Source organism: Ruditapes philippinarum, unplaced genomic scaffold (genome assembly GCF_026571515.1).
Source record: "Ruditapes philippinarum isolate M1 unplaced genomic scaffold, ASM2657151v2 ctg24888_1_1_1_1, whole genome shotgun sequence".
NCBI classification, from domain to species: Eukaryota; Metazoa; Mollusca; class Bivalvia; order Venerida; family Veneridae; genus Ruditapes; species Ruditapes philippinarum.
Window position 1 is genome coordinate 1 of NW_026857121.1, and position 13569 is coordinate 13569.

General features: G+C 32.1%; 1 protein-coding gene and 1 long non-coding RNA gene across 2 annotated transcripts; one reads left to right on the top strand and one right to left on the bottom strand.

The window, feature by feature from the left end:
- The first annotated feature begins 6242 nt into the window (after positions 1 to 6242).
- Positions 6243 to 7362, top strand: LOC132748835 (uncharacterized). Its single transcript, XM_060738485.1, has 2 exons — positions 6243 to 6291; positions 6410 to 7362. Coding segments are annotated over exons 1-2 (750 nt in total). The 5' UTR covers positions 6243 to 6289; the 3' UTR covers positions 7158 to 7362.
- Positions 7363 to 10502: 3140 nt separating this feature from the next.
- Positions 10503 to 12512, bottom strand: LOC132748836 (uncharacterized). Its single transcript, XR_009628324.1, has 3 exons — positions 12349 to 12512; positions 11872 to 11981; positions 10503 to 11539 (listed from the first exon to the last, which is right to left on the bottom strand). It is a non-coding gene; the product is annotated as an uncharacterized LOC132748836 (long non-coding RNA).
- Between the last annotated feature and the right edge of the window lie 1057 nt (positions 12513 to 13569).

Consider the following 13569-nt stretch of genomic DNA (forward strand, 5'->3'; position numbering starts at 1 on the left):
AATCATATACAAGCATTCATTATGTCATGAGTAAAGGTTATTACAATGTACTTCATGATTGAAGGTTATTACTTCATGATAAAAGATTACTTCATGATTTAAAGGTTATAACCCAGTTTTAATTTTTAAAACATTCTACATCAAAATATAATAATAATAGCAATAATTATTGTTTTGTCTTCAGACTTGAAAAATCTGGATATTAATGACTAGTTATAATCAGATGACATAATACTTTACTCTCAGTTCACAAACCAGAGGACAATGTTATGTCATATGATTTCCCTCTAGTTATTTAGTAATAACTTTAAATTTGTCTTTTCACCAACCATAGCAATGATAATAAACAGATGGAAATTTGATGGAAAAAACACCATGTTGGTTAATTGATTTATTTGTACTGTAACAACTAGTTTGGAAAAATACAAAATTGTGATTAAACAAAAGAAACACAATCAAATGTTTCACCCTTTTATACAGTTTTCACAGTCTGTTGCATTTCCTTATTTGCACTTCAATATAGTGACATGATATTTCTCTCTGATATTGCCCTGGACTTACATGTGAACTTTTTTCAATGATCAAGGGGGAGATTTTTCTTCAAAAAGAAGGAGATTTAAGAATTTGCAATAAACAAAGATGGAAGTTCAAAGAAAGGGAGATATCTTAAATTTGTGAAACTACCCCTTATTTTAAGAAAGATCTTTGAAAATATGAATGCAAAAAGTTGGAGTCTCCCGCTTAAAGTGGGAGAGTTCACATGTGTGTGCCCATAAACTGATGTCACATTGGCACAGGATATATATAACGTAAACACAAGTTTGACTTTGTTGTTGCACCATTTTGTTTTTCAAAAACTTGACTCTTCTAGTAATGTGTTATACTAGTATATGAATGGAATTTGTGAGATTTAATGTGCCTGCAATTGTAATTTAAATTTATATATGGATTCATTTTACATTTTGACTTAATACATGTACATACAAACATTTTATGCATACATAAGAAATCACTTCTTGAGAGTTGTCATGTATATATTTTGTACGCAAGAGTTTCTGAGAAACTTTTGTTTTCATATGATATGTCATTATTTTAATAACTGTGGAAATAATAAAGAGGGTTAAAATATCAGTTTCTGTTATTTTATATTAGACATTCAGGGAAGACACTCAAAATTTGTGTGATACAGCAGTGCCCTATGCTAAGATTTTTAGCCATTACTTTAGCATGTAGTATTGGCTATTAGAACGCTGAAAAAATACTTATATATTAGTAAATAATGCATAATGGCACAAATTGTTCACTTTTGCCTGCTAACTTCTCGCATACCTCTCAAAAGCATGTGGACTTTTTGTACTATTGTATGTTTTGTGTCAATTTCAAAGACCTGAAGTGAATCTCCTTACCCTAACAAGCGGTCGGACAGTCTGAAATTGGTTGTTGTAGAGAGATGGCTGTTGCTTGTAGGGTTATGTCAATCGTGGAACTTTTATTATATTTACTGTTACTGATAAAAATTATGCAGTTGTAGAGACATAAATTGGAAGTACAAGACCATTTTTGTGTCGACTTGAAAAAGGCGACATAAAGGTTTTACTTTTGTCACTGTGTCGGCGTGGGCGTCCCCTTAAGGTTGTCCGGCACATAAGTCAGTCATAAATCGGATTGACTGCCAGCTTCTTATAATGACCCGAAGTGCAGTGCACAAGAACACGTACTCTGCACTTCTTGTCCGGGGCATTTCTCCTAAAGTATAAAAGCTATGGACTTGAAACTTCATAGAATGATAGATCTCATTCAGAAGAAGTGCAGTGCACAAGAACCGGTACTCTGCATTTCCTTTTTTGAGTTATTGCCCTTTGTTAATTTTCATACTTGAGTTTTATCCAGGCTATTTCTCCTAAAGTATAAAAGCTATGGACATGAAATTTTATAGGATGATAGATTTCATTAAGAAGAAGTGCAGTTCACAAGAACATGTACTCTGCATGTCTTTTCTTTTGAGTTATTGCCCTTTGTTAATTTAAACTTTATTTTTGTCCAAGCCATTTCTCCTAAAGTATAAAAGCTATGGTCTTTAAACTTCATAGGATGATAGATCTCATTAAGTAAGAGTGCAGTGTATAAGAACCAGTACTCTGCACTCTTATTTTGAGTTATTATCCTTTATTAATTTTCATACTTTATTTTTGTCCAGGCCATTTCTTATAAATTATTAAAAAAAACTGTAGACTTGAAACTTCATAGGATGATAGGTCTTATTGATAAGAAGTGCATTGCACAGAAACTGCTGCACTGCAATTCTTATTTTTTGAGTTATTACCCTTTGTCAATTTGTATATTTCATTTTTGTCCTGGCCATTTTTCCTAAACTATATTGTTCACAAGGCGACACATCCGACTCACGGAGTTCTAGTTTTCAATCAGAATGTTAAGAATTTCCCATTTTTATTTAAGTAACATATACAAGTGGTTCTATCTCCAAACCAAAGTTTCTTATAAAACGTGTATTGCATATACAATCCTTCTGAAAGTAGATCTGATTAGTTTGGGGTCCATTCTTGCTTATGAAACACTGCGCCAAAATGCTGTACTCATAGTCCAAGAGATGGCGGATTTTATTGCAACTTACTGTATCACAAAAAGAAACATTGCCATTATAAAGCACATTATTTGGAGTTGCTTAAATACGATTTCTTAAGTTACGCAGCCCGAGCAAAAGTACATGAGGGGAGTGGTGGCATAGTGGTTAAGGTGTCTGCCTCTCAACTCAGAGATAATGGGTTCGAGCCCTACTCGGGTCACGACCACGTTTCTTCATACGACACCAGTACTGGTTGGTTCCAGGAAGCGGACTCGAAAGTGATTAATATAAGTTGCAAGAACTTGTTTCGCAATCGAGCTTGAATAAATATGTTTAAACCAAGCAAAAGTACAAAAATTCGAGATGGCCGCCGATATGTCCGTCGTAAATTACAAAATATGATATATAATTTTAATGCTCCCCGAAAAATTTTGGGGGAGCATATAGTCGCCGCCTTGTCCGTCCGTCCATCCGTCCCCTTTTCTTGTCCGGGACATAACTTTGAAACAACAAGAGGTATCAACATGAAACTTTGTAGGTAGATAGATCTCATTGAGTAGGTGTGCAGTGCACAAGAACCATAACTCTGCCTTGCCTAATTTTTGAATTATTCCCCTTTTTTAATTTTTATACTTTGAACTTTGTACGGGACATTACTCTAAATGTATAAGAGATATCAACATGAAACTTTGTAGGTAGATAGATCTCATTTTTGTTCATTTTGACACTTTGAACTTTGTCTGGGACATTACTCTAAAATTATAAGAGATATCAACATGAAATTTTGTAGATAGATAGGTCTCATTGGGTAGAAGTGCAATGCTTAAAAATCATTACTCTGCCTTGCCTTATTTTGAAGTAATTGCCCTTTGTTTATTTTTACTTTTTGACTTTTGTCCGGGACATAACTTTAAAACTATTGGAGATATCAACTTGAAACTTTGTAGGTAGCTAGATATAATTGGATAGAACTGTAATACTTAAAGAACTTAAACAAAGCCTGGTCTAATTTTGGAGTTATTGCCCTTTGTTCATTTTTAGCTCACCTGTCACAAAGTGACAGGGTGAGCTTTTGTGATCGCTTTTCGTCCGGCGTCCGTCCGTCCGTCGTCCGTCCGTCGTCCGTCCGTCCGTCCGTCCGTAAACTTTTACTTTAAATGACATCTCCTCATAAACCACTAAGCCAATTTCATCCAAACTTCACAGGAATGTTCCTTTGGTGGTCACCTTTAAAAATTGTTCAAAGAATTTAATTCCATGTAGAACTCTGGTTGCCATGGCAACCGAAAGAAAAAACTTTAAATATCTTCTTTTAAAAAACCATAAGAGCTAGAGCTTAGATATTTGGCATGAAACATCTTCTAGTGAGTGTCTACCAAGTTTGTTCAAATAAAAGCCCTGGGGTCAAAATTGGCCCCGCCCCGGGGGTCATTGATTTTCCCTATATGCATATAGTAAAAACTAAAAAATCTTCTTTTAAAGAACCCAAAGAGCTAGAGCTAAGATATTTAGCATGAAACATGTTCTAATGGGTGTCTACCAAGTTTGTTCAAATAAAAGCCCTGGGGTCAAAATTGGCCCCGCCCTGGGGGTCATTGATTTTCCCTATATGCATATAGTAAAATCTTAAAAAATCTTCTTTTAAAGAACTCAAAGAGCTATGGCTAAGATATTGAGCATCAAACATTTTCTAATCAGTGTCTACCAAGTTTGTTCAAATAAAAGCCCTGGGGTCAAAATTGGCCCCGCCCCGGGGGGTCATTGATTTTCCCTATATGCATATAGTAAAAACTTAAAAAATCTTCTTTTAAAGAACCAAAAGAGTTAGAGCTAAGATATTTAGCATGAAACATGTTCTAATAAGTGTCTACCAAGTTTGTTCAAATAAAAGCCCCGGGGTCAAAATTGGGTCCGCCCCAGGGGGTCATTGATTTTCCCTATATGTATATAGTAAAAACTTAAAAAATATTCTTTTAAAGAACCAAAAGAGTTAGAGCTAAGATATTTAGCATGAAATATCTTCTAATGGATGTCTACCAAGTTTGTTCAAATAAAAGCCCTAGGGTCAAAATTGGCCCCGCCCCAGGGGTCATTGATTTTCTTTATATGTGTATAGCAAAAACTTAAAATAATCTTTGAAAAAACCCAAATAGCTAGAGTTTAGATATTAAGCATGAAACATCTTCTAGTAAGTGTCTACAAAGTTTGTTAAGATAAAAGCCCTGGGGTCAAAACTGGCCAGGCCCCATGGGTGTCATTGTTTTTAACTATATGTGTATAGTAAAAACTTAAAAAAAATCTTCTTTTAAAAAGCCCAATGAGCTAAAGCTTAGATGTTTAGCATGAAACATCTTCTTATGGGTTTCTACCGAATTTGTGCAAATAAAAGCCCTTGGGTTAAATTGGCCCTGCAATGTTGGGGGGTGGTTGGGGGGGGCCTATATACAGGTGAGCGACCTCAGGGCCATCATGGCCCTCTTGTTACACTTTGAATTTTACCCGAGACATAACTCTGATGTCATCAGGAAACTTTATAGATAGATAGATCTCATTGAATAGAAGTGCAGTGCAAAAAAACATAACTTGGCTTTGCCTAATTTTGGAGTTTTTGCCCTTTGTTCAATTTCTTTTACCTTTCTGTGTCCAGAACCTTCTCGGGGAGCATCACCCGGTTCAACCGGTTCTTGTTGTTTCTTGAATAGCACGGATTTATATTACATGTAATGTAAATCAGTGTTTAACAGTTACTTTAAGATTTTGTACAAAATAGTTATAATTTTAAAATATCAGATAAAATACGGTTTATTTATGATTCAATCGAGGCAAACTGACAATTATATGGCAAACTTTAAAATTATCACTATCAATTTACTAAAAAAGTGGTAAAATAACATTTTTTGACAATCTTATGACTCGTTTTTCCGTATCAACACAATATAAATGAAAATTCATTTTAATTGTATAAACTTTATTAATTTAACATAGCTAGAACAATCATTATCTGAGCATTTATGCCGTAATAGTAGAACTTCAAAAGTGGGTGGGGTAAAATTACCTTTTTTTGTGTTTTTTTTTCTTTAAATAACAATGTTCCAATAACATGTCTTTACTCTCATTTGAACATTTCTTGATAAGTTAAAGCAGTATATATGATGATGAATCCGGGACACTTTAAAGCCTCAAAAAGTGTTTATCCATCAAACCAAAAGGTAAGACAGCTCGACACATCTTATTCATCAAACCAAAATGTAAGACAGCTCGACATAAACCCTTTATATTGATTAAGAAACACCCTCAGGCCGAAACCCCCGGAACCATCATTGTATATACTACTCTTAAAAGAATACTAACAAGGCAGCATTTATTGTAAGGGAACCGGCGAGCCTAAAGGCTCTTGTACTTTTTTATTATTTAAATATATAAATGAGTTTACAAATTGAAAGAACGAAAATACACTGATAATTCTTGATGGGTAACACCCAAGTGTTTATACTACTCTTTTTTTTTCTTGAACCATACCTTAGGAACCAACTTTTAATTAGTTGTAGCCTAAAAATCAATAGTTATCACGTCATCCAGTATCCCGAACATTCGTCTACACTACAGAACTTTCGCCTAGCCTAAAAATCAATAGAATGCGTCGTTACGAACTTTTCAATATCATTTCAGCATTTAACGGCGAGGAATACAGAGCGATAAGACAGAATGTAAGTTGTTTCACCATTTTTTTCTAACAAATATAGTAAATCAACTACTTATTCTTTTATCTAAGAAGTTTTCGTTAATATCTTAATCATTAAATTTTGTTGTTTTTTTTTATTTTAGGGCTGAAATCTTTGCAATAAAACTCTTCAAATATATACAAAATCTGGAAGATTTTCTCGTACGTAAAAAAGGAGAAGTTATTAGTCAGAATGAGTATAATAAAATATGTGAACTTAAAAACACATTTGAGTACATTTCTGATATTCATCATTTAATTAAAGATCAAGTCGGACAAACAGTTACAGAAAACGAAATAAAAACGTTGGAAAGTAAAAAAATTAAATACTCGGATACTGATGAATATAAGCAATTTGACGGCTTTAAACAAATGGGATTATTGGTAGAGAAGGAATCAATTCAGCAGCTCCCACAAAACTTACCTAGACGCAATAATAAAACAAAAACAAAAAAGCAATACGACGAAGTAAAAAAAGACGTATTAAAGTCATACAAGCAAGATCGGAACTTAACTGGAGAGGTTGTGTTGAAGCTAGAAAACACCGAAAAATGTATCGAAACTTTAAAAACACTAGAAAGACCTACACTGAGTGCTGAAAGAATTAATTTAATCTATAACATTAAAAAAGGAGAGGTTTTAAAAAAAATCAAGGATTTAGAGAAAGGTGGATATTTAAAAAAATTACAAGAAAATGGTATACCTTATAAAATTTCACACTGTAACTTTTTGATTAAATTGTACAAGTTTTCACTAGATCATTCCAATATCATTCATTGTTCTTTGTCATTGCATTTTCTACAAAAGCATTGGAGTGTTATTCCAACGATATTCAATGAATTGAAATGGTAGAATCAATAAAGGGCAAATAAACGAGCGTTGGTACACGCTTTATTGATTTTACCATTCGCTGTGGTGAATATTGGAAAAAAATTCAGCTTGTATTTGAAAACTTTTGTGGAGTCAATGAAGCGCAAACCAATGTTTGTTGGTATCACAGGCGCTAGTCACATAATCAAATATTTTACATAATCGGTCTATATATGTATATAAAGATTTATATACATATATAGACCGATTATGTAAAATATTTGATTATGTGACTAGCGCCTGTGGTTGGTATATTATTGCTCGACTGATTTTAGCTGTATTGGGAAAAAAATGAAGCGCAAACCAAGGTTCGTTGGTACTTCAACTGTTTTGAAAAAAAAAATTATTGTTTATGCGAATTTAATTATTAAATAAAAAGGAATTATGGCAAAACAAAAACTTATTTTGATATTCACCCGTTCACTCACTTAATACCCTTGGATGGGCATAATGTCACTTAATAAGCGCAAACCGACGTTTGCTGGTATATACTTGACTGATTTCTGCTGTATTGTTAAAACATTTATTGATGCGCAAACCGACGAGCGTCGGCACACGCTTGACTGATTTTACTATTTTTAAACATTTTTCTAACTGTACTAGTTTTTTTATTGTTTGTTCATTTTCTTTTTGATTATTGATGTTTAAATGTTTGTATAATATATCATATAAAAACACTTTCTTTTGTAATAAATGTATGAAAAATAAACAATAATAACCACACAACACACTTGTTTCATCTTGATATTGTATGTTGTTAAAATTCTAATCTGGAATGTAATTAATTACCTCTTTTGGTGGAGGAAGTCCGAAAGGGTTGAAGTGATTATTTCTGTAATAACACAACCTATGTCTACCAGATCTCATAGGTCATCTAAATCTATTACCCCGCATTTTTTACTGTGAGAAGATAAATTATTTTTACTGAAGAAGCCCTTCCTTGTCCGGAGCATAACTTGAAGACTAATGGTTGGAATTCAATATAACTTCATAAAATGTTCAAGCACATTAAGAGGAAGTGCGGTGCACAAGAATCATAAATCCATCTTGATTAATAGGGTATGTAAGTCTCGTCATGTGACTTGCGAGATTTTACGATATTTTGCACTTCCGGGTACAAACAAATATCAACAACATTGCTTATCTATATTGGGTAATACTTTTATGCCGGTGGGAAAGTAAAACTTACACGGAAAAGCAAATGATATGTGGAAATTGGCAGAGTTTTTTGTTTTGTAACGAAATGCAAATGGTTTCAAGTTGTGAACAAGTATCAATGAAAGACAACTTCGTATAATCTTCAGGTGGGTGTGTCATTTCAAATTCAGTTTATCCCAATAAATGTTGTAATATTTTCATTTCCATGTAAATCTAATAAATTTGTTTTTTGATACAACATCATTCGTATCTGACACCAGACTGGTGAATTTGATTTTATCAATTTTTCTATAGCGCTACCTGATTATCTCTCAGAAGTATATAATGTTTAGAAATTTCGGACAGCGCATATTTCGGGATAAACGTTTCAATATGATTATCAGTGTGTTTTAGTTGAATATATTTTCTTCCAACTGAAAATATTATTTATTTATAATTATTATCTTTATAAAGCACAAACAGTCAAGCTGTATATATAACCAATTTAAATTGTCATAAAATTCAATGAAATATTTTGCTCCTGTAGATATATTTTGACTGAGGACAGTGGTGAGATGAAAGACGTCAGTATCCATTTAAATACACATGCATGCTCTGCTGTGTAAAATCGTTTTGGTAAGAAATATATACTTAAAGCTACTTAAACTACATTAATGAAAAATAAATATTATTGTATAACATATAATGTTCTCGTTTTTGTAAATAATTACAGTGTAGCTAAATAAACAAACAGTATGGCATATGTAGTTAATTCATTGTTAAATACTTGTTTAAAGTATTTTTCTCAAGTAAGTGGATCATATTTTTTAGTTAAATTCATGTTCAATAAATGGTTAAAAGAACTTAGTCACTATCACATTTTTTTAAAGATTCAGTTGTCAAAGCAAATCTACAAAAATACTAGGACACCTATAAGTGTTCTTCCTTTTCACATTATTTTCTATTCATGACAATATGATATACGGATTTGAAATTTATAGCTGACCAATTATTAATTGCTTTCAACTCATGATTAATTTTTCTTTATATACAGGTATGTGTTCTTGAGTATCTTTATCATGGCTCTTGATGTATTTTGGAGTGTTCACCATCAGATTAGAAATCAAATATTTGATACCACCAGGCATAGTTTGAAAGGAAATGTCTATACACAGTCATGGAGTACATAGTGGTAGAGACATGGCAGTCCATTACAGATTTTGACTGAATTAAAGCTTCTTAAAGCTCCATGTCTTGTGTAAACTGTCTGACTGAATGTTTGTATTCTAATAAAAACTAAGTTGAAGAAACTTCAAAAATATATGTCAGTGTAAAAATGTTAAACAAAATATCTGTCTTTGTTAGAAATAAATAACCTGTCTTTATTAGAAAATAAATAACCTGTCATTTGTAACTTTGTATTAACTTAATTATTCAAAGATAATTTATCTTCTGCAAATGGATGCCAAAAACAGTTTCAACCAGGCATCATGTAGTTTCAAAACAGTTAGGATAAATTTGTTATAAATAGACTTGTAAATTAACAGGAATGGTAAAAAGATAAATGTTCAGCATTAAAATGTTTCTATCTTGATTGAGTTTCATTTCATATTATCACCATTGATCACTGCAATTGTAAAAAGTAATGTAATCTTTAACCATTATTTAAATAATCATAAAAATCATCTCGAAGAAAAACTTGTTTCTGAGGCAAGATGTGTAAAATTCCTTCCAGTTATAGCCTTTCACTGCTCTTAGAAAAGCCATGATTTGCATTGTACAGGGCAGGTAGTAATACCAGAGTAAACAATATTAATGCAATTCATCTGTGTTGAGTATTCTGTAGCTAAACACTAGCTTGCTAGCCCTTGTAAGCCCAAGTCTCTCTCTTAATTGGAGAAGACTTGCAATTCTGCATTCCTTGAAGATTTTAGTATCAGAGGTGTAGTTATTACATACCATATACTTCTTTGGGTTTCAAATTACCTGTTTTATAATGTATTGAACCTGTTGACATTTGACCAAAAGTGAATTATCTATACAATACATGCAAAACTTAGGGTTTGCACTTGATACAAAACAATTACATCACTGATACATTAATATACCAATTGGAACTGTTTCAAAATTGTCAATGTTTCAAAAAAAAAAAAAAAAAAAAAAAAAACACACACACAATGCTTTTGTCCATGTACATATGTGTAAATGTAGTCATTGAAGAGTTGTCAAGAACTTTTCATCAATATTATTTAGATAGTGTCTGTTTCGATTTCAGGACAGACAAAATTCAAATGACATGCATAGTATTTACTATAGTCAATGCTTGCATATTCAAGCAATCTAGCCATTGCTGTTAGAGAATTAAAGTACACAGTGACACTTATTTTGCAGATGAACTCTTATGATCAAGCACTGCTATAGATATATGCCAAATAGTAGAAACAAAAAACAGTTCATAAGTTTAATAAACTTTTATTTTTACACAATTTATAGTGCACTGCTTAGCATATATATCACACTAATTTTCCAGTGGAAGAAAAACTTCAGGAAAGCACTTTATAATTAGTTATTTGGACAATGTAACTTTACACTGTGAATGTCTACTGATACAAGAATAAGATTATTTCCTTTTACAAATGTAAAGACTTTGAAAATTAACATGAAAAAATTATCATATAGTTATAAATCATATTCTAATTGAAAAATGTTCAGCTTTATAACAAAACTTTGATTGCAAATTTGTGAGCTTATCAATGATTACCTCACAATATTAGTAGTAGATGATAAATAATATTTTTGCTAATCTTTACTGCATAGTCATTTAATGTCCATAATGTCATATGACTCTACTGTGATTCCATGAAAAAACCTTATCTCTGGTGTGTTATCAGCTTTGCTATATATAGAGTATCTAGTTTTAATACTTAAAACTGCAATGAAATGTGGATATTTTACTCTGTTTCTATCATTGTGACATTAACATGTTAACAAGATCATAGTGTCAAACACCATAAAATCATACTCTTTATACATTAAGATTTTTGTGCTGGATGTCATTCATCTTCTTCAGGAAAGTACATTTGACTATTTTCAGTGGCTTATATTAAACTAATATTTCACTGTAACTGTGTGTTGTCTGATATCATTCTCAAATTAAGGAACTGGAAGATGGTAGTTGCAATAAAGGTCTTCATGGACAAATCCTCCTTCATCTTTTCCCTTTTTATCTGCAGAATGAAAAATCAATAAATATGTTGTTACACGTGTAAGACACTAGAAATGATATTTACATTACATTTAATAAGCTGGTCATGATTGACAGAAAAATTTCATATTTGAAGTAAATAAACATTAAAGATAAACAACAACACATAATATATAACAGTCAAAAATATTTATCTTCTTGAATGTGAAACATGACTATTTTTAATGTTTTATTTACTTATCAATTATCATGCAGTGAAATCCAAAAGTTATTAAATTATAATTATATATTTTGATAATTGTTTATCTTTCCGATCTCAACTAAAAATTAATCAATTATTTTACATGTATTTACCTTTGATGTATAGATAGTTCAGGATCATAGGCAGTGCAAACAGTTGATTAATGGTCCGTATTGAACAACTGTATATTCTATACTTGTCATATACCTCCTTGTCTATACATCTGAAATGGTTTAATCAAATATTATATTTTTTAATTCAATCATTATTTGCTAGGTACCATATTAACATGTAAAAAGGAACAAGAATAAAATGGAAAGGAAAAAATATCCGAATTACTGTGCAATGTCCGAATTTTGTATAACTTTAATATACGCTAGAATTAAAGTGTTTCTCCATTGTTTATTTCAATAAGTTAAAATGGTTTGAATAAATTTCTCACATCAGTAGTTTTAAAACAATACTAAAAGCTAAACAACTAGAATTCACTACCTTGACAAAACATCCGAAACAATTGTCACTATCCGAAAATAAACTAGTTTTATTAAACTCTATAAATCCCTCGTTTTTCCGTCAGATAATTGACCTACCTGCATTTTTGACCCGTGCTATCAATTCCTTCAAATCTGAAGAGGACCGAAACAAATTTAACTTCTATATCCCTCGAGTTCTTCGGGTTACCTATATGCGTAACGGAAAATAAGTCTGCCGATGTACCCGGAAGTGGTAAAGTGAAAGTAAACGAGACTTACGGGCCCTATTACATAATTATTACCCTTTGTTACTTTTCTTGTCCGGAGCATAACTTGAAAACTACTGGTTGGAATTCAAAACAACTTCATACAATTGTCAAGCACTATAAGGGAAAGTGCAGTGCACAAGAACCATAACTTTATCTAAAGTAATAACAGAGTTATTGCCCTTTGTTACTTTTCCATGGCTTTCGTTTGTCCGGAGCATAACTTGAAGACTAATAGTTGGAATTGAATATAACTTCATACAATGGTCAAGCACATTGAGAGGAAGTGTAGTGCACAAGAGTCATAACTACATCTTGACTAATTACAGAGTTACTGCCCTTTGTTTCTTTTCCCTGTCCGGAGCATAACTTGAAAACTACTGGTTGGAATTCAAAACAACTTCATACAATTGTCAAGCACAATAAGGAAAAGTGCACTGCACAAGAACCATAACTCCATCTTGACTAATTACAGAGTTATTGCCCTTTGTTACTTTTCCGTTGCTTTTTTGTCCGGACCATAACGTACTGGTTGGAATTCAAAACAGCTTCATACAATGATCAAGCACAAAAAGAGGAAGTGCAGTGCTCAAGAACTTTTACTGTGTCCAGAGTAATTATAGAGTTATTGCCCTTTGTTACTTTTCCATTGCTTATTTCTTGTCCAGAGCATAACTTGAAAACTTCTAGTTGGAATTCAATACTATTTCATACAATAGCCAAGTATATTGAGAGGAAGTGCAGTTGATAGAAACCATAACTCTTTCTTGACTCATTTAAAAGTTTTTGCCCTATGTTACTTTTTATTGTCCAGTGCATAACGTGAAAATTAATGTTTGGAATTCTATGAAACTTTATACAATTGTCAAGAGCAGTAGGATGAAGTGCAGTGCACAAGAACAATGAGAAGTGCAGTGCACAAGAACAATGACTCTTTTTAGAATAATTACAGTTATTGCCCTTTGTTACTTTTTTGTCCTGTGCATAAATTTGAAACTTTGTAGTTGGAATTCAATACAATTTCATACAATGGTCAAGTGCAATGAGAGGAAGTGCAGTGTACTAATTACAT